Source organism: Megalops cyprinoides, chromosome 10 (assembly GCF_013368585.1).
Source record: "Megalops cyprinoides isolate fMegCyp1 chromosome 10, fMegCyp1.pri, whole genome shotgun sequence".
In the NCBI taxonomy this organism is placed as follows: domain Eukaryota; kingdom Metazoa; phylum Chordata; class Actinopteri; order Elopiformes; family Megalopidae; genus Megalops; species Megalops cyprinoides.
Window position 1 is genome coordinate 3,747,571 of NC_050592.1, and position 20,825 is coordinate 3,768,395.

The following is a 20,825-nucleotide window of genomic DNA, read 5'->3' on the forward strand; positions in this document are numbered from 1 at the left end:
CTACTCCAAGGAGGAAACTCTGCTGATGCTCTCAGAGAAGGGAGCTGAGGAGGGCATTTATGCTGCTTACGTGCACATTATGCATATGATTCTTGTTTGTGAAAGAATCCTGCTCTTTTCTAATGGACTTTGGCTTGTGTTTTGGACAGTTCTGGTGTTTGGTTTGGTGTTGTTGCTGGGGAAATTGATTAGCAGTCTACCTGCTGGTTCTTTCTGCCACTAAACTAAAAGGGACATGTTCACTCTCAAACTCTCAAATCTCAAACATCTCATATGCATGTGGGTAAACATAGATTATGTTGGTAAAATTGTTGTGTTTTTAGCTATGCAGAAAAAGGGAAAACGGCACAGGGTCAAGAGCTGATGACAGCTTGTTAACTTGTAGCTGTAGTCTATCTAGCTATTGAGGCTGGCTATGTACCACATGTGATAGCAAGCAGCCTAACTAGTTTGCTAACGTCTGAGATAGACGGGGTAATTAGTCAGCAATTTCCCTTCTTTGGCCATACAGTATTTGAAAATGTTGTGTATTTTCTTTTTCAAACGTTGACAGATTATATGCTGTTACACTGTGGCTGCTTCTTGGTTTTAGAGCAAGTACAGCCAGTAAATAATGCTACCGAGTATTATATTTTCATTTTGAAATGCTTGCTCTTAAGAAAAAACACATTCACTCTCTTAAAAAAAAAACCCCAAAACATTTCACTCTTTGCATGAGCACAATGAGAAAATTTGTATTACAGGAGAGCAAGGACCACAGTCCAGATGAACACACAGTCATACTGAGAAAGGAGGCAGGCAAAGTAAAATGTTTAACGGGGTGGTGGTGCGCACAGGTTAGACTCTGTGAATAGGAGGTGATATACAGGTCTGGGGAAAATTCTGTAGCCTCAGTGATGTCATGACTTAGACGGTCCTGGACATTTAATCAGTGTGCTTAGCAATAGTGGAAACTTTAAAGGTCAAAACAACTTTTGACATGATGTTTTTACCACACACTGTAGTGCAGTGTATAAATGGAAATGTACTGGGATGGAGATATACGGGGCCATAATATACGCAGCTGCAATATGCTAGAAAAAGATCACAACGTAAATCAATAACAACACACGCAGACTTTTGATTGTTGCCGTTTTTATTTTAAACACTGATTGTGATTTAATCGTTGACTGATTGTATTTGACTGCAACATGATGAAGCTGTTAATCCAGCAGGGAAATGCAACCCACTGATTCTAATATCTTCTGCCACCGATGATGAGGGTGCCACCTTGGCTCACATTATCCACAACATAATAGCTGCCACTCTGGCCAACAACTGGAACAGGTACAGCGGTGACCTGGACCTCGCAGAGCGTCAACCACGTCTCCTCCTTGGGAAGGATCACATTCACGTAGCGTCCCACCATTGATTTAGAGCAAACGTACTTTACACTGTCCCCGGCTGGGATGCTGTCAACCACAGCACACCTACAAGGGTAAACACACATAAGCGAAGACATCACGTTTGCTCTAACAAGTCGGTTATGATCAAATCTGAAGTAATACAGACCCCTTAAAAGAGGCCAACATTGCTCTTAATACTGACACAACTATTCACAAAGAAAGACATGGAAAAACGCATTATCAGTATGACTAGAAAATGACTACACATTTTGTAGAACCAATGATAGAATTAGACATTGTGTGACATTGTGTGCATTGTGTGACACTAAAGCTCATTCAAATGAAGGTTCATATTTACCGCGGATTGCTGTTGCCGTTGTTTGTCAGGGAGTCTCCGATGCGGATCTCAGCTCCTTCAATCCTCTCTGCACAGCAGTCTTTCCTGTTGGTGATGGTAACAGAAGTGATTCGGTACCTCTTCAGCAGATCCACTCTCCACCAGGGGTGGTTCTCCTGTTCTGTGTGGGTGCAGGATCCGAGCGAGAAAGTTGCTTCAGAGTTTCCATCGATGGCATTGCTCGCATGACTGAAAGCTGCCCATTCCCCACGCAGAAGGGAAGACTGAGTGGCCTTCCCGTATAAAGCCATATTCTCTGTGGGAAGAACAGGGTGGATATAGTGGTTAATTGAGGCATGGTTTAACCAGCATCACTACACAGGTGCTGGTTTTGGAGTTTCTGCAGTAGTTCTGCAATTTGGTGGAGAAAATTCCAGCCCTTTCATGTATAAGAGAAAACAGAATTCTTAGAATGTTATTTTTAGTGATGTGATATTATAGCTTGCCATTACCTTCACTTTGGTAACGTTCATACTTGTATGCTGTAAAACATAAAAGAATGAGATCAGTGCTTAATCAAACAGGATGTGTTCATTAGAAACACTTTTTTATCTTACAATTATCATTTATGCTTAAACTGATTTTTATCTTGAAACAAAACCTCAGCATTTAAAAAATGAATCCAGGGAAAGGTGTTTAATGCAACAAGGTCACACATCATGTTCCCTGAGAAAGCTTGATTATAGGACCTTGATGTGTAAGATAAAACTCCCTGGGATCAAAGTACCACAAGTGTCTTTTTTGCCAACTAGCTTAACATCTTGCTGAATTGACCTACGGCATGATACAGATTGACATATGTTCATCCAATGGTGTGGCTTTCAAAATACTTAGTAACACAGATGGTGACATAACATGTGATTGTGTCCAGGAAACAGGACAGTTGTTGCAACATTTAAATGTATGATTTGTGCAACCTCCTCCAGCCCAGACAAAATGTCAGCAGCAGCAAAGTATTGTCTATCCTCAGGACTTTCCTCTCATTTTTTCTAAAATTAAAATTGAATCATTTCTGTGTAAAAAGCATTTATATACACCTGCTCTGTAAATGACCATTTACTGAATCCAGCTAAACACCTCACAAATGAAATGCTCACAGTTAAAGGTTAAAGGTTAAAGGTTAAAGGGTAGAAGGTAACTGCGGGGTAAACTGAGGGTCATTCAGAGAGCTGCCTGAGGTGGTATCTTTGGGGGCCTGAAGTGGCTGTTGTGGAAGTGTGTGGAGTGAAGGGTACCTTCAGTCGCCGCACCCAAGAGCTGGAGCAGTAAGATGACAGTCGTTGCTTTCATCCTGTAAAAAGAGGCAGAGATCACAGCGTCAGAGACAGAGCAGAGGAACACCCTGTGCCACCTGCTGAAGATCACTCTGCTTCAGAATAAATCTCTCTACCAAACAAATGTTATTAATATATTATCAAGAATTGCCCAATTGCTATACTGGGCAAATTTCCACACAATGTAGCAATACATTGGAATGTTTTGAAATATATCAGCAGTTCACACTGTAACCTTGTGTAGAATTTTATTTATGCAGCAACCCTGGCTCTCTCCTTAACTGCACTTTTACTAACAGTTAATAATGGTTGATTAGCCATCAATGGTACATTTTAATGATGCATAATGTTATAGTTTATGCTTTATTAAACATTTACAGCTGTATCATATTCTAATGAGTTGTAGAAGAATCTACAATTTGTACTTTTGTCAGATATGCTTAATGTTCCTTCCTATTAAGCAAATGAGAGTAAATTACATCCACACTCAGATGCATAATGCTATAGTATCTACATTATTAACCATTTACAAGTGTATCATATTCTAATGAGCTGTAGAAAGATTGACAATCTGTATTTTTTTAATCAGATATGCTAAATACTCTTTCCTTTAAAGCCACTGAAATTAATTACATCCACAGTCAAAACTGGGTAGTAAAATGTTAGAGAGAATATTTTTGACTGCTTTCAAATATGTACAGTATCACCTAATGAGTCATTTATCTGCTTACGCTTTATCTAATGCAAACGTTTTAAAATACTGTTTGTCTGAAAACCAGTGAGCCCCCTCACCTGTCAGCAAGACGGTCCTTGTTTGCAGGTTGTAGAGTTGGTCTGGTCTGAGGTTATAGTGAGCTATAATGTGGGCCTGACAAAGTCAGTGTGACTTAAATACTGTAGAAGACAGAAATCATCATGAATCTATGATGGTGCAGTTTATTTACAAAACAGCTATAATGCAACTGAGATGTTGAAAGAAAACAACCAGTTGCACAACAGTCACCTTGTAAGGTACACACTCTCAGCTCTACAAAACCGAGCCATACAAGGCTGTGTTGATGCACAGAAATTTGTAGGAAATTGAGCTACGTGTGGAGGTTACGAGCTAGAGCCCATGTGGAGTGAGACAAAAAGGAGAAATATCATATATGTGGATCTGTCTTCAGTGAGAGCAAAAGCTAATTTTTAAATTAGTTTTTAAATTACAAAACAAACAGTCAGTTGATATATGTCACAATCAAAAACACTGCTAAGTCATCTGTCCCCCTCGAAATAACAGGGGGTCAAAGGTCATTGGTGCATAGCCAAGAACAGGTATTCTGGCTGTAGAAATGATCCTGGTTCAATTCAATTCAAGGAGAAGCGAGATTAGCTCTTGGTTCACTTCGGTTGTTTATATGTATACCAAGAGTTATGTGAAAACCTATTGTTTTTATGTTTGTTATGTATGGACTGGATTCATGTAAAGTGGCATTAAAAAGTATTTTCCCTCTTCTTGATATTATGTATTATTGCCTATGTGGAGCACTGAATGGTTTCAGATTTTCAAAAAAAAAATGTAATATTGCACAAAGGGAACCTGAGTAAACACAAAATGCAGTATTTTAATGTTCATTTAGTTCCTTCAGAGAAAATAGTTGCCATATACCCATATTATCCATGTGAAAAAGTAAATACCCCCTTAAACCTAATATCTGGTTGGACCATCCTTAGTGGTAATAACTGCAACTAAATGCTTCCTATAATTTGATATGAGCCTTGCACATCTCTGTGGTAGGAATCTTGGCCCACTCTTCTTTGCAGGACTGCTTTAACTCTGATTGGTAGGTCTTCCAGCATGAACTTCTGCCACACCTTCTCTATTGGATTCCAGTCAGGGCTTTGACTAGGCCACTTCAAAACTTTAATTTTGTTTCTTTTTAGCCATTCAGACGTGGACTTGCTTCTGTGTTTTGCGTCATTGTCCTGCTGCATCGCCCAATCAAGCTTTAGCTTCAGCTCACGCACAGATGGTCGGACATTCTTCTTAAGAATTCTTTGGTACATAGCAGAATTCACGCTTCCTTCAATGATAGCAAGTTGTCCAGGTTCCGAGGCAGCCTAACATCCACACACCATCACATTGCGACCACCGTGTTTCACTGTCGGTATGACGTTCTTACAGTGGAATGCTGTATTCGCTTTATGCCAGGCGTAGGAACACTTGCACCCTCCAAAAAGTTCCACCTTTGAACCATCTGTCCATAGAATACCATCCCAAAATTATTGGGGATCATCCAGGTGCTTTTTAGCAAATGTGAGAGGAGCTTTGATATTTTTCTTGGTGAGTAGTTGTTTCTGCCTTGCTACCCGTCTATGAAGCCCATCTTTGCACAGTCTCAATCTTATTGTTGAGTCATGAACACTGACCTTAGCTGATGCTAGAGAGGCCTGCAGTTCTTTGGAAGGTTTCTGGGATCTTTTGAGACTTCCTGGATGAGGTGCCACTGTGCCCCTGGAGAAATTTTGGCAGGTTGGCCACTACTGGGAATATTTATCACTACTCCAAGTCTTCTCCATTTGGAAATAATGGCTCGCACTGTGGTTCTGTGGAGTCCAAAAACTAAGAAATGACTTTGTAAATCTTTCCAGACTGATATATCTCAACAACTTTTTTCTCAGCTGTTCTGGAATTTCCTTTGATTGTGGCTTTGTGTGCTTGTAGAAGCTTTGTAGTGACTACTTCTCTCTGATAGTGAGGTTCAGTATATATGCCATTTAAACTCAACAGGACTGGTTGCAAGCAAGCTTGGCTGTGTTCAGTTACCTGAATGTAATTATCAACTAAAATTTTGTTGATTTCTTTGTTTCAAAACTAAGGGGGCAATTACTTTTTCTCAGGGGCAATATGGGTAATTGGTGGCATTTTCTATTAAATGAATCAAATAATAATAATAATGTTTTGTGTTTTCTCAGGTTTCGCAAGTCTAATATTACATTTTTTTGATGATTTGAAACCATTCAGTGAGATAAACATGCAAAAAAAGGAAATCATGAAGGAGGCAAATACTTTCTCATGCCACTGTAAAGGTACAGTACATAAAATAGCTTCTCATAAGACCATACAGGCATTGGCAAGACATTGGAAAAAGATCAAAAATCAAGACAAATCTAAATCTAAAAATGCAAAAAACCTTTCAAGTAAAATGTAACCTTGCTTCTGCTTATTGATAATTCATCTGTTTTTTTTTTTTTTTACATTTTTCTTCAAGAGGCAGTTATGCAGCTTGTGCAATCTCATGATATTTCAGTTGTTCAGTTGTTGCAATACACGATATACATCTTTTTCTGTTGCATTTTTTGCAGATTGCTATCTATCACTAACTGTCAAGTATGGAGTTACCTTTTTTGTTGTTTTTCGAACTCTTTTCTCTAAACAATGTTTTATTCTTACTAGTAAGTACAGTATATTTACAGGTCACCCTTCAACATCACAGTATTGCAGATATTGGTGTTTAACATTCAATATTGCAAAATGTTAAATGCAAGTTCAAACTGATTGTACCAAACACATGATTCACACAATATTTATGTTTACATTGTTTATGAAAACATTTCATAAATGAAAAAATAGGACATTCATACACAAACAGATCATCTGTTAGGGAAGATATGAAGATTTTGTAAGCAGACCAATGAAGTAGCAAGCCTTAGCATCTTTTTCATTGATAAAATATGATTTACAAAAATAGGCCACAAATTTGGATTTGTATCATAGTAATACAAACAGTGATTGTAGAATATGTGTGTAACTCTCTTTGTGTCTAATCTGTACCATATCTGTTGCTGCAGTTCTGATAGTAATCCATAAAGATCACTCACACCGTTAACAAACTACAATTTTGCTATTCTAGGTCTGTGGTCTCCAACTGATTGAATGTGAGCTACCAGTCGATTTGTGAGGGCTTTGCACTGCAATTTGAAGATTTGGAGATGGCAGACAGTGCACAGCTAATGGTGTTCAATGGCAAAGGAGGACTTTCTCACCCTTCTACAGTTAAATGAGAGGGCAAGGGGCAAGGATATCTACAACGAGTTTCAACGATATGTATATCCCCATCAGTAGGCATAAACATTTGTTCAATTGGTGAAATAATACATTTTAAACTGGAGTAGGCCTGTTAGTGACAGTCACAATTCTGAATGCACAATATTACACAATTTAGTATTAGTATTTAGTATTAGTATTAGTAATGTAAAGAAATAAAAGGCATTATGAAGCTGGAACTACATTGTGGGCTTATTTTTCACATAACTTTTCCAGATTCTCTCACATTCTGACTTGGGCTAAAAAAGGTTGGTGACCAATGCTCAAGTTAATATATTTGCATTGGGTTATAGCAGACTTTCATGTAATATATTAGGCTGTTTTTACTTGAGGAAAGCCTATAAAAATATTTCTTTCCACAAACTGTCATGACAAAATGCTAATTGTAATTGCTGAGACGTGACTTCCTGCTGGACTTCCTTGCTGTGTTCCTTGAGACTACTCAGACCTGGAGCTTCTTGCTGACTCAAAAGACTTGCTTAAAATTTAAGTTTAATGCTCCATTTCTATCACTGCAGTGCTGAGAAGCACCTTGTAAAGATCCTTCACACCATCAGTAAAGTATTTACTTTATGCGCAATAGTAGGTTCCTCCAGCCTTCTAAATGTTCTCATACATGACTTGGACTGTGAAACTTGGAGTCACTAATTACTTGACTTCAGGACTTCAGGACTTGCTTAAACTGCTTAACTCTCCGCCTCACCACTCTCTCTCTGTGGTTGTTTCACTTCTCCCTCATCTGCTGCTCTCACCACGTCCAGCCCAGCATGTTCTCAGATGAATGCCGGACAGTGGTTGGCTTGTTATGCCACTGTGACCAGACATCGAGTGTTTGGTTGCATGCAGGACAGTAAGTAGGTATCTATGCCAGTGCAGTCAGACAGCATGTTCTTTGGATGCTGGTGAGATAGTAACTAGCTAGCTATGCCTTTTACTATAAAGCTAGTGTTGACCCCCTGTTATTTCGAGGGAGACAGATGACTTAGCAGTGTTTTGGATTGTGTCAAATATCAACTGACTGTTTGTTTTGTAATTTAAAAACTAATTTAAAAATTAGCTTTTGCTCTCACCGAAGACACATTGTAATGTATTCCTGTGAAGGCTAAAGACTGCTGACAGTTCTCATTGGTGTTTCTGAGTGATGTCCCAAGTGAATAGCCTGTGTGTGAGTCTGCCCTCTGGGATGTTGATTGGTCAGATCCACATATATGATATTTCTCCTTTTTGTCTCACTCCACATGGGCTCTAGCTCGTAACCTCCACACGTAGCTCAATTTCCTACAAATTTCTGTGCATCAACACAGCCTTGTATGGCTCGGTTTTGCTCAGTATTGCAGTTAATATGATGCCTTAAACCCCATCCACCAGCAGCATTATCCGTGACTGGACATTCGTAAGATATGTAGAGCTGAGAGTGTGTACCTTACAAGGTGACTGTTGTGCAACTGGTTGTTTTCTTTCAACATCTCAGTTGCATTATAGCTGTTTTGTAAACTGTGAGTAAACTGCACCATCATAGATTCATGATGATTTCTGTCTTGTACAGTATTTAAGTCACACTGACTTTGTCAGGCCCACATTATAGCTCACTATAACCTCAGACCAGACCAACTCTACAACCTGCAAACAAGGACCGTCTTGCTGACAGGTGAGGGGGCTCACTGGTTTTGAGACAAACAGTATTTTAAAACATTTGCATTAGATAAAGCGTAAGCAGATAAATGACTCATTAGGTGATACTGTACATATTTGAAAGCAGTCAACAATATTTGCTCTAACATCTTACTACCCAGTTTTGACTGTGGATGTAATTTACTCTCATTTGCTTCATAGGAAGGAACATTAAGCATATCTGCCAAAAGTACAAATTACAGATTCTTCTACACTCATTAGAATATGATACAGCTATAAGTGGTTAATAAAGCATAAACTATAACATTATGCATCATTAAAATGCACCACTGATGGCTAATCAACCATTATTAACTGTTAGTAAAAGTGCAGTTAAGGAGAGAGCCAGGGTTGCTGCATAAATAAAATTCTACACAAGGTTACAGTGTGAACTGCTGATATATTTCAAAACATTCCATTATATTGCTACATTGTGTGGAAATTTGCCCAGTATAGCAATTAGGCAATTCTTGATAATATATTAATAACATTTGTTTGGTAGAGAGATTTATTCTGAAGCAAAGTGATCTTCAGCAGGTGGCACAGGGTGTTCCTCTGGTCTGTCTCTGACGCTGTGATCTCTGCCTCTTTTTACAGGATGAAAGCAACGACTGTCATCTTACTGCTCCAGCTCTTGGGAGCGGCGACTGAAGGTACCCTCCACTCCACACACTTCCACAACAGCCACTTCAGGCCCCCAAAGATACCACCTCAGGCAGCTCTCTGAATGACCCTCAGTTTAACCCGCAGTTACCTTCTACCCTTTAACCTTTAACCTTTAACCTTTACTGTGAGCATTTCATTTGTGAGGTGTTTAGCTGGATTCAGTAAATGGTCATTACAGAGCAGGTGTATATAAATGCTTTTTACACAGAAATGATTCAATTTTAATTTTGGAAAATTAGAGAGGAAATGAGATGAAATGAAAAAAATGAGAGGAAAGTCCTGAGGATAGACAATACTTTGCTGCTGCAGACTTTTTATCTGGGCTGGAGGAGGTTGCACAAATCATACATTTAAATGTTGCAACAACTGTCCTGTTTCCTGGACACAATCACACGTTATGTCACCATCTGTGTTACTAAGTATTTTGAAAGCCACACCATTGGATGAACGTATGTCAATCTGTATCATGGCGTAGGTCAATTCAGCAAGATGTTAAGCTAGTTGGCAAAAAAGACACTTGTGGTACTTTGATCCCAGGGAGTTTTATCTTACACATCAAGGTCCTATAATCAAGCTTTCTCAGGGAACATGATGTGTGACTTTGTTGCATTAAACACCTTTCCCTGGATTCATTTTTTAAATGCTGAGGTTTTGTTTCAAGATACAAATCAGTTTAAGCATAAATGATAATTGTAAGATAAACCAAGTGTTTCTAATGAACACATCCTGTTTGATTAAGCACTGATCTCATTCTTTTATGTTTTACAGCATACAAGTATGAACGTTACCAAAGCGAAGGTAATGGCAAGCTATAATATCACATCACTAAAAATAACATTCTAAGAATTCTGTTTTCTCTTATACATGAAAGGGCTGGAATTTTCTCCACCAAATTGCAGAACTACTGCAGAAACTCCAAAACCAGCACCTGTGTAGTGATGCTGGTTAAACCATGCCTCAATTAACCGCTGTATCCACCCTGTTCTTCCCACAGAGAATATGGCTTTATATGGGAAGGCCACTCAGTCTTCCCTTCTGCGTGGGGAATGGGCAGCTTTCAGTCATGCAGGCAATGCCATCGATGGAAACTCTGAAGCAACTTTCTCGCTCGGATCCTGCACCCACACAGAACAGGAGAACCACCCCTGGTGGAGAGTGGATCTGCTGAAGAGGTACCGAATCACTTCTGTTACCATCACCAACAGGAAAGACTGCTGTGCAGAGAGGATTGAAGGAGCTGAGATCCGCATCGGAGACTCCCTGACAAACAACGGCAACAGCAATCCGCGGTAAATATGAACCTTCATTTGAATGAGCTTTAGTGTCACACAATGCACACAATGTCACACAATGTCTAATTCTATCATTGGTTCTACAAAATGTGTAGTCATTTTCTAGTCATACTGATAATGCGTTTTTCCATGTCTTTGTGAATAGTTGTGTCAGTATTAAGAGCAATGTTGGCCTCTTTTAAGGGGTCTGTATTACTTCAGATTTGATCATAACCGACTTGTTAGAGCAAACGTGATGTCTTCGCTTATGTGTGTTTACCCTTGTAGGTGTGCTGTGATTGACAGCATCCCAGCCGGGGACAGTGTAAAGTACGTTTGCTCTAAATCAATGGTGGGACGCTACGTGAATGTGATCCTTCCCAAGGAGGAGACGTGGTTGACGCTCTGCGAAGTCAAGGTCACCGCTGTACCTGTTCCAGTTGTTGGCCAGAGTGGCAGCTATTATGCTATAGATACTGTAGGCCAAGGTGAGACCCTCATCATTGGTTAGAGAGAGAGAGAGAGAGAGAGAGAAAGAGAGAGAGAACATTATAATCAGTGGGTTGCATTTCCCTGCTGGATTAACAGCTTCATCATGTTGCAGTCAAATACAGGCAATCAATGATTAAGGTGCAACTGGCATTTCAAATAAAAAACTTTTAAAGCATTTTAAAAAAGTAGTCCTGTAGATCTCTGTCCCAAAATGTAGCAAGCTTCCTTTCTACACCAAATAAAGTGTGTGGTAAAAACTTCGTGATCACAGAGTTGTCCCTGTCATTGAAAGATTCTGCTATTGCCAAGCATACAAATTAAATGCCCAGGACTAAGTCATGACATCACTGAGGCATAAATAAAATAATCTATGTTTACCCACATGCATTTTTTCTAATACTTATAGGGAAACTCCTGTCAAAAGCATTTACATTGATATATATTTCTGGAGGAACATGGCTGTCTGTATAAATCCATTTTTGGCAGGGCAGGAAAACAGTGTATGTTGTACTTTGAGCACTAGCTCACAGGGACAGTTAGGGATGTAGCTACACACTGATTTGTATCGATACAAAAGCAGCTACCACCACGTTGCACATGAAAATTGATCCAAGGTCACGGTATTTTTATTAGTATTAATGCAGCAGTTTGGATCACACTGGAGTACTTGAAGCAAAGCTAATGCCTAGATTCTCTGCATTTCACAGAATGATTTTAAGGCTTTGTTAAGTTATACCGTATCAACACATATTGTATCACATTATACTGCATTATATCACAGTGGATTCTTTGATATATTTTCAAATAACTTTGCACATGTATAGATATTGTATCATGCCATTGTTAAAAGGGAGGTTTACATCCCTAGCCTCAAGGAGGTGCAGCTGCAGACATGGTTTGGGTTGTAATTATGACAGGAAATTAGCTATACTCCAGCTTTACAGGTGTTCACAGACTGTCTTTAGAATGTTGCTATTATCTTTATATTGTGTTACAGCAACATTCTGAAAACATTTACCAAGTCGAAATTGTAAGCCAGTAACATGACTGCTGTGCTCGTGGATCAAACATAGCTGCCCCAGGGTGTGGCACATGAAGGCACCGCTAGACTAGTGCTATTCTACTGGCCAGCCAGCAGAGGGCACAGTCTGAAAGTTGTGTGGTGAGATCCCCTTGGTAAAAGTCAGTGCTTAAATCTGGGGAGATAAAGGAAAGTTTCCTCTTTATGGCCCCTTTCAGGAGCTGCTGCTTAGTCCTCTCCAACTTTTCTCACTGCATGCTCTCTCTGACCTTATCTGCCAGGATTTGTCCTCCAAATCCACACTTACTGTATCGTACAGGACAAATGCAATACAGCTGATTGTTTAATTCCTTTTGACAACATGGTTGCCTAATGAGAAACTGTATCATTACTGTAACATCATTTTAGTATGAAAATGCTGACTCATGGTGAATGCTTATTATCGTAATGTTGTGAACAGGTAGTTCAGTCCAGGTTTTGAGATACACATTGCACTTGGTTAACACAGCGCAAGGGATTCCTATAAGGTGACTAAAGGGTGACTCCTACAGGGTGACTCTTGGATGACCACAGTGTACAGTAACTTATTTCTCCAGATGAGCATACAGAATAGTGCATTTCACTAACCTGTAACAAGTCCTGATGCTTGTGATTGAAGCATCAGATTAAGTGCAGGGCATCACAATGATGAACGCATTTATGTAGTTATGCATCCTCAGACCGTACAAACACTGCCACCTGCAGGCGAAGAGATCTCACTCATTTTAAATATATAAAAAATATGTCCATTGACCATTGATAAGCAGGTGATCAATTATGCATTATGTTACTTGATTGACAACTGTCAGAAATATTGTCTCTAACATCTTGGTACCCAGTTTCGGCTCTCAGTCTCAAAAATGTTTTTTAATGAATAGACTACTAATATATCATTTTAAATTCTATTTTTTTCATTGTTGAAAATTATAATAAAGGGATATATTATGACAGACAGTGCGGGTATACTGTATGTAAAATGACCTGCACGACGGTGGGTGTGATGTGGTCATATGCACTGTAGAGGGGCTTTTTCTCCACTAGAGTGCGGTGTGTTTCTTTCAAACTTCACTTCCTGGAGTAGTTTATCCAACTAATGCTAGGGTGACTTATCCAAGAAATTCATTCATTGTCAAAAAGAAGTCGTGCATGGTTTACGATGAAGATGAATGATACTAGACACTCTCTGCATCCACCACAAAAAGAAGTTCGTGCACAGGTGTTATGTCATTTAGACCAAGTATTTAAAAAAAGTCAATGACTGCCAATATTGCTTCATTAATACCATGCATGATTCTACATATGATAACGCACATACGCAGAGATTCGTTTGAAATAATTTACTAAAACCAGATCATGGAAAACATTGTAGTGGCTGCAGTACAATGTGGTCTGCTGTAGTGGTCTGCTGAAGTGTGTCAGTGTATCTGGGGAGGAATACCTTTGTCGGTACAGAGGGCTGGTATTCCATTTTGGGACGCTCAGAACATACAAGCGTGATCTGGTGTTAAATTTAAACCGCCAGCAGAGTAGGAAGAGATGCACATGTCACATTCCTTGATCTCTCCAGTGTTTTTAGTGATCTGCTCCTCTCAACTTCTTTTGGAAAGCATTTGAGTTCTTCCAAGTCCCAGAAAACACCACCAATCTTGTCAGGACCTAACTCCAAGACCTGCAACATTGCCTTACAACTTCCAGAGTACACCAGCACCTGGCAATGTCTGGAAATCAGCCCAAGGTCAGGATGCACCCTCTCACCTTTGCCGTTCACCACGGCCATCGAAGTAAAAATCTGACATCAGGTTTAGAGCTAGTAGGAGGAGGAGATTATCTGAGGTCTGGGCTGCACCTGCTTCCTGTCAGAACATGGATGAGTTGACCACCCTGACCACACCCACGGCATGCACCTGTCAGAGTTTCAGAGACTGCTTCTCGCAACAACCAGCAGGTGTCTTTGTGACAGCCTGTCTGGCCCGGTTGCTTGCTGCTCCCCCGAGCTTCCAGCAGAGGGACTGCCTTCCTGTTTGTGCCTGAGCTGTGTGTGCCGACTCTAGTTAAACTTTTTTCACCTGTGTGTAATTAGTCTCTATGTGTTTTGCTGCTCTATTTAAATGCTGCCTGTGGCTTGGTTCCCTGCTCAGTCTTGAGCTGCCCTGCGTTGTGAGCTTTCCAGTGCCCAAGTCTGTGCTTTTGGGATAAAGATTCTTTTGAAACCCTTCTGTGTTTTCTACGATTTCTGCATCTGGGTCACTCCTGCTCAACCATTACAGCACCAAGCTCTTGCTAGAAAACCCCCAGAAAATATCAAGCGAGAACGGATCAAAGTCAATCCAAGCAAGTCCAAAGGCCTCCCCGTCATGGCAGGAAACCTGGCAGATCAGCCTTCCTACACTGACGAAGAGTTCACCTTACATGAGGCTGTAGAAAACAGGCCTGACGACCACACAGTAATTCTGAGAAATGAAGCAGGTAAAGTACAGATGGCAGTACTTTAATTTCTGATGGTGCAACAGAATGTTTCAGAGGGTACTTGACCACAAAGTGTGGGCTATGCTGTCTTTGGTGGTGACTCTGATTGGACAAGAGATAGTTTGAACATTTTGGGCAGCAATGTGGAGTAGTGGTAAGGAGCAGGGCTTGTAATTGAAAGGTTGCTGGTTTGATTCCCTGCTGGGTCACTGCTGTCATAACCTTGGGCAAGGCATTTTATGTACAATTGCCTTAGTAAATATCCAGCTTAAGAAATGGTAAAAAAAAATTGTAAATGTATGTCACTCTGCTAAATGACAATAATGTAACGAATGATCTGAGGAATCCATAGCAGTAAGGTAGCTGTATCTGTCCCTCATTCTAATGCTATATGATCCCCTGTTGAGCCATCAGCAGCCTAACAACCCCCTCCAGCTACGAGTAGTTCTCAGGCTGATTATATGAGAGAGTGTGCTGGGGTGGCCTCGCCCACAGGTCAGACTCAGTGAGCGGGAGGTGATTTAAAGAGCTGTGGTAAAATTCTGTAGCCTAATTGATGTCATGACTTAGTCCTGGACGTTTAATTAGTGTGCCTGGCAACAGTGGAACCTTTAAAGGACAGAAACGCAACTCTGATGGTGTTTTTACCACACACTTTATTTGGCATATGAATGAAGCACACTAAATTGCCTTAGGGACAGAGATCTACAGGGCTACTACGTACGCAACTGCAATATGTTAGAAAAAGATCACAATGCAAATCAAAAACAACACATACAAACCACTTTTTAAGGGTAAAAGTTTTATTTTAAAAATTGACTGTGCTTTAATTGCTGATTGATTGTATTTGATTGCAACATAACAAAGCTAACAAATCCTATGATTCCCTTTCTCTCTCTCTAACCAACGATGACATTCCCGTACTGGTCTACATTATCTGTAGCATATTATCTGCCATTGTGACAGTTGCCACTACATACTGGAATAGGTACAGCGGATGCCTGGACTTCGCAGAGTGTCAAAACCCTTTGGTATCCGGGGAGGAACACATTCACGTAGCGTCCCACCATTGGGGACGAGCAGTGAAAGGTCTGAGTCCATCCTGCTGGGATACTGCCAACCACAGCACACCTGCGAGAACAAACACAGGCCAAAGAAGCAAACCGAGTTTCCTCTTCACTCTTACTGAGAAGTCCGTTACGAAGTGATGAAATTAATGACACTCTTTTACTAACGGTTATTACTGATTGATTAATTATAAATGGTGCATTTTAAGTTGTGTTTGTTATACATTTACAACTGAAACAATTGTATTCTAATATGTTGTAGAACAATTGACAATTTGAACATTTATCATGAAAAACATCCATATTTAAAAGCTGTGCACTAAGATGTTAGAGACAATATTTTACAAATTGATACAGACCTCTAAACAGAGGTTCCATTCCTTTTCATATTGGCCCAATTATTTGCAAAGAACAGCAAGACAAAAAAGCTATGGAAATGGATGATTTTAAGGAAGGCAGAGTTTCCATTACTGTCCATTACCCAACTAGAAAATTTATACAGATTTTGTGGAGATTTGTGAAGCTTGCAGGGAACTGAGGCTGCATTGTGTGACACTAAAAGTTACTGAGATAAAGGTTCATACTTACAGTGGGTTGCTGTTGCCATTGTTGTCTAGGGAGTCTCCGATGCGGATCTGGGCCCCGTTGATCCTCTCAGCACAGCAGTCCTTTCTGTTGGTGATGCTAACAGAGGTGATTCGGTACCTCCTCAGCAGATCCACTCTCCACCAGGGGTTCGTCTGTGTTTCTGTGTGGGTGCAGGTTCCCATGTGGAAAGTTGCTTCAGTATTTCCATCGATGGCATTGCTCGCATGACTGTAAGGGGCCCCTCCACCATGTAGAAGGGAAGACTGAGTGGCCTTCCCAAATAAAGCCACATTCTCTGTGGGAAGGACAGGGCAGATACAGTGGTTAATTGAGGCACACTGCACTCGTAGACATGATTTAACCAGCATCACTACACAGGTGCTGGTTTTGGAGTTTCTGCAGTAGATGGAAATGACTCGAAGACCCACAACAGAGAATCAGTTTACCATATCATATCAGGAGCAATTTGGTGGAGAAGACTTAAGCCGCATCACACATACGAGACAGCAGAAATCTCAGAATGCTACTTTTAACTTTTTATATTCGAGTAGTTGTTTTCTTTTGAATTATTTTTAGTGAAGTATTGTCATGGCATTACCTTCAGGGTGATGATGGTCTGCTGTAAGGGATTAAAAAAATGAACAAAAAAGAATTCAGTCTGAGAGTTCAATGCTCTAACACACAGCATTTCCTACATAAAGAACACTTAGGGCAGCTGGTTGAAAAAGTATAATTGGTTTACCTTACAATATTCACATAGTGTGTAAAGCAAATATTATCTTGGGGAAAAAAAGCTGAGTATTTGAAAAATGGACCCTGGGAAAGATGTTTAGTGTATCAAGGACACAAGTCATTTTCCCTGAGAAAGCTTGTTTATAGGGCCTTGATATGTGAGCTAAAACCCCCTGAGATTAATTTTCTCACTGAAGTACCGCAAGCGTCTTTTGTGCCAACTATCTTGAATGAAGTCTTGACTTTTTCCTGGCTCTCAGTACCCATTACCATGGTGACACAGAGTGTGATTGTTCAGAAAACCGAGGACAACTGCTCCTATACTTCACCATAAAGCAAGATTTGAATGTTTGATTTGTCAGTTTGTTCTGCTGCAGTCTTCTCCAGCACAGATTTAATGTCTGCAGCTGCAAAGCATTGACTCTGCTCAGTATTTTCCTTTTACTTTTTTTTTTTCTTTCTGGAATCTAATCAGAATGCAACAAAGCTGCAAAAATATATTTTTTTAAATCTGTTCTTCAAGGAGCATTTATTGAGTCCAGCCAAACACCTCGCCTAGGATCCCTTTTTGTACTTGTGACTACAGTAAAGGTTAAAGATTAGAACTTAGAAGATAATTGCTGGTTAATGTGATGCTCATTCAGAGAGCTGGCAGAGGTGACCTTTGGGCACCTGAAGTGGCTGTTGTGGCATTGTGTGGAAAGACACGTACCTCTGATCTCTACTTTGTCTTCAGAATCAGTTGAACACAGAGTGAGTCCCAAGATCTGGAGCAGTAAGATAGCTGTTGTGGATTTCATCCTGTAAAAAGAGGCAGAGGTGGCAGTGTGGCATAATGGTTACGGAGCAGGACTTGTAACTGAAAGGTTGCCGGTTCAATTCCCAACAGGGGCACTGCTGCTGTTCCCTTGGGCAAGGTGCTTAACCCACAACTGCCTCTGTACATATCCAGCAGTGTAAATGGATCACATTTGATAACATGGATAACACAGCTTTCATCCTGTAAAAAGAGGCAGAGATCACAGCGTCAGAGACAGACCAGAGGAACACCCTGTGCCACCTGCTGAAGATCACTCTGCTTCAGAATAAATCTCTCTACCAAACAAATGTTATTAATATATTATCAAGAATTGCCTAATTGCTATACTGGGCAATTTCCACACAATGTAACAATAATACTGGAATGTTTTGAAATATATCAGCAGTTCACACTGTAATCTTGTGTAGAATTTTATTTATGCAGCAACCCTGGCTCTCTCCTTAATGACACTTTTACTAACAGTTATTAATGGTTGATTAACCATAAATGGTGCATTTTTAATGAACTGCAAATGTTCTAATTTGTGCTTTGTAATACACTTAGAACTGAAACAATCAACAACATTTGAACATTTATCATGAACAACATCCACTCTAAAAACTGTGCACTAAGACGTCGAGAGACAATATTTTTACAGCTTTCAAATATATAAAGTATGACCTAATGAATCATCTGTCTGATTACCCATTATCTATGAAAATATTTTTTAGAATACCACTTGTCTCAAAATCAGCCAGTCCCCCTCACCTGCCAGGAAGACGGTCGGTGGTTTCAGGTCGTAGAGTTGGTCTGGTCTGAGGTTATAGTGAGCTATAATGTGGGCTTCACCGAGTTTGTGTGTGACTTAAATATTATAAAAGAGAGAACTCATCATGAGTCTGTGATTTTCATCCAAAAGTGATGGTGCAGTTTATTTACAATTAAAATGGTGCCAGTGAGACGTTGAAAAAAAAACCCAGTTGCACAACAGTCACCTTGTAAGGTACACACTCTCAGCTCTACATATCTTACGTATGTCCGGTTATGGACAATGCTGCTGGTGGATGGGGTTTAAAGGATCATAGTAACTTCAATACTGTGCAAAACTGAACCATACAATGCTGTGTTGATGCACAGAAATTCACACCAAATTGTGTTATCTGTGGAAACCAGTTCTGAAATTCACCTCGTGTCTGATCATCCATTGCATTTTGACTGAAGTTAAGACTATTTCTTTTTGGTAAAATGTTTGATGCACAACCTGGTATTCTGGCTGTAGCGATGCGTAGGTTCACTTCTACTCCAGAGGGAAAAAAGATCTGGGGGAAAATGGAAATTAAATTCATTTTGTGTTTTATTACCCCCTCTGTGATGGCTTACGACAATCATAATGTAAAATGTCTGATGCACAACCTGAACTTTTGTGGTAAGATTGGAATGGATTTTTAGAAAATTGGTTTTTATATTTACAAAGCGTGGGATAAAAGAAAAATAATGTATTTTATGTAAGAAATATCTCATTAGGAGTACTGTTTTCGTTTGGAACATTGTATTGGATTCCTTTGGTTGTGTATATTGCTGCATACCAAAAATATATGAAAACCTACTGTTTTTATGTTTGTTATGTATGGACTGGTTTTATGTAGAAGTATCTGTAATGCTCACAAGTGTGATGTGTAAAATACGTTCTTGTAAGACCATACAGGCTGGGCAATCTCTGAGTGTGAGCCATTGGAGTAAAATCAAAAAATCAAGGCAAACCTAAACTCCTTTATGTAATCAATCAAAAGCTGCTTATAATTGCTTCTGTTTGTCAAGGACTGATCTGATCTTTAGCATTTTCACAGCGTGACTGAACTGCAGCTTGCTTCCAGAGGCAGTTATGCAGAACCTGTACAGTCTTATGACATTTCAAACAGCTTTGCTGGGACTAGTGTAACTGTGTCTGAAAAACAGGCTGGCTGCCTGGTTAGCACTTCAGCTACATCCCACTCAACAACTTTGCTCACATGCCCTAAGAACCCGCCCCCCAAAATGTCCTGAGTCAAGTGGTTGAGGGTGTCACAAATAACAAAAACGAATTTTTGTTTCCCGTTGGTTACTCACTTTGGTTAAGTGTACGTGTACGTACCGTTTCTGTTGGTCTGATATCCCAGGAGTCCTTTCATCTGATACCACAGGGTGTACACATCACATGAGACCCTGCCATAATAGAGCTACAGCCATCCCTGAAAAAATCCTTAAATGATTTTACCTGAAATTGTATTGAATTCCACTGCATGACTGAACATTGCTTATTGCTACATTCAACCAAGAATACATCCAGTTGAGATTCTGGACTGCTTTAATTACAAGTGAACACAAATTTTGACAAAAAACCTTTATAGCATTTATGACAGGATTTCAAGGCTAAAACCAATCAGAATCACCTTGATATTTATCTGGTTATCAAGCAATGTTTGACAAGAGTTAGACAAATATAACTTCCAGAGGAGTTTTGCAATAAAGATTTACAGTGAACAGCTTTGTCTACAATGTGTTACCAGCCAGCTAACTGCAATCATATTCAATACTTCCACAACTTCACTTGCTACATCGCTACAATTGGAAGAATACCAATTAATGGAGTTTCATGTTAAAGTTTAAACAACGTTAAAAATATTGAGATCCTTTATTTAGTTTTAGTGTCATTTTTTCCCCACATCCAATGTTACTTTTTACAGATTATTTTTAAGGTTACCTCCACCCTGTCCCCGACTTTTCTAAGAAAAGTGCTGAAAAATATGGAATATTTGTGCAGGTGAGGAAATATATATAATGTTTAAATCCAAAGTCCTGCAGGTTTGCTTTAGAATACTGCTCATTCTGTT

The 20,825-nt window shown here is 39.7% G+C and overlaps 1 protein-coding gene across 1 annotated transcript; it reads right to left on the reverse strand.

Moving 5' to 3' along the window:
* Nucleotides 1-1,204: 1,204 nt before the first annotated feature.
* LOC118784703 lies at nt 1,205-17,956 on the reverse strand. Its single transcript, XM_036539089.1, has 5 exons — nt 17,869-17,956; nt 16,425-16,719; nt 15,743-15,900; nt 1,744-2,038; nt 1,205-1,469 (listed from the first exon to the last, which is right to left on the reverse strand). Exons 1-5 carry the CDS (start codon nt 17,954-17,956, stop codon nt 1,235-1,237), a joined length of 1,071 nt encoding a protein of 356 aa, XP_036394982.1. The 3' UTR covers nt 1,205-1,234.
* Nucleotides 17,957-20,825: the final 2,869 nt, after the last annotated feature.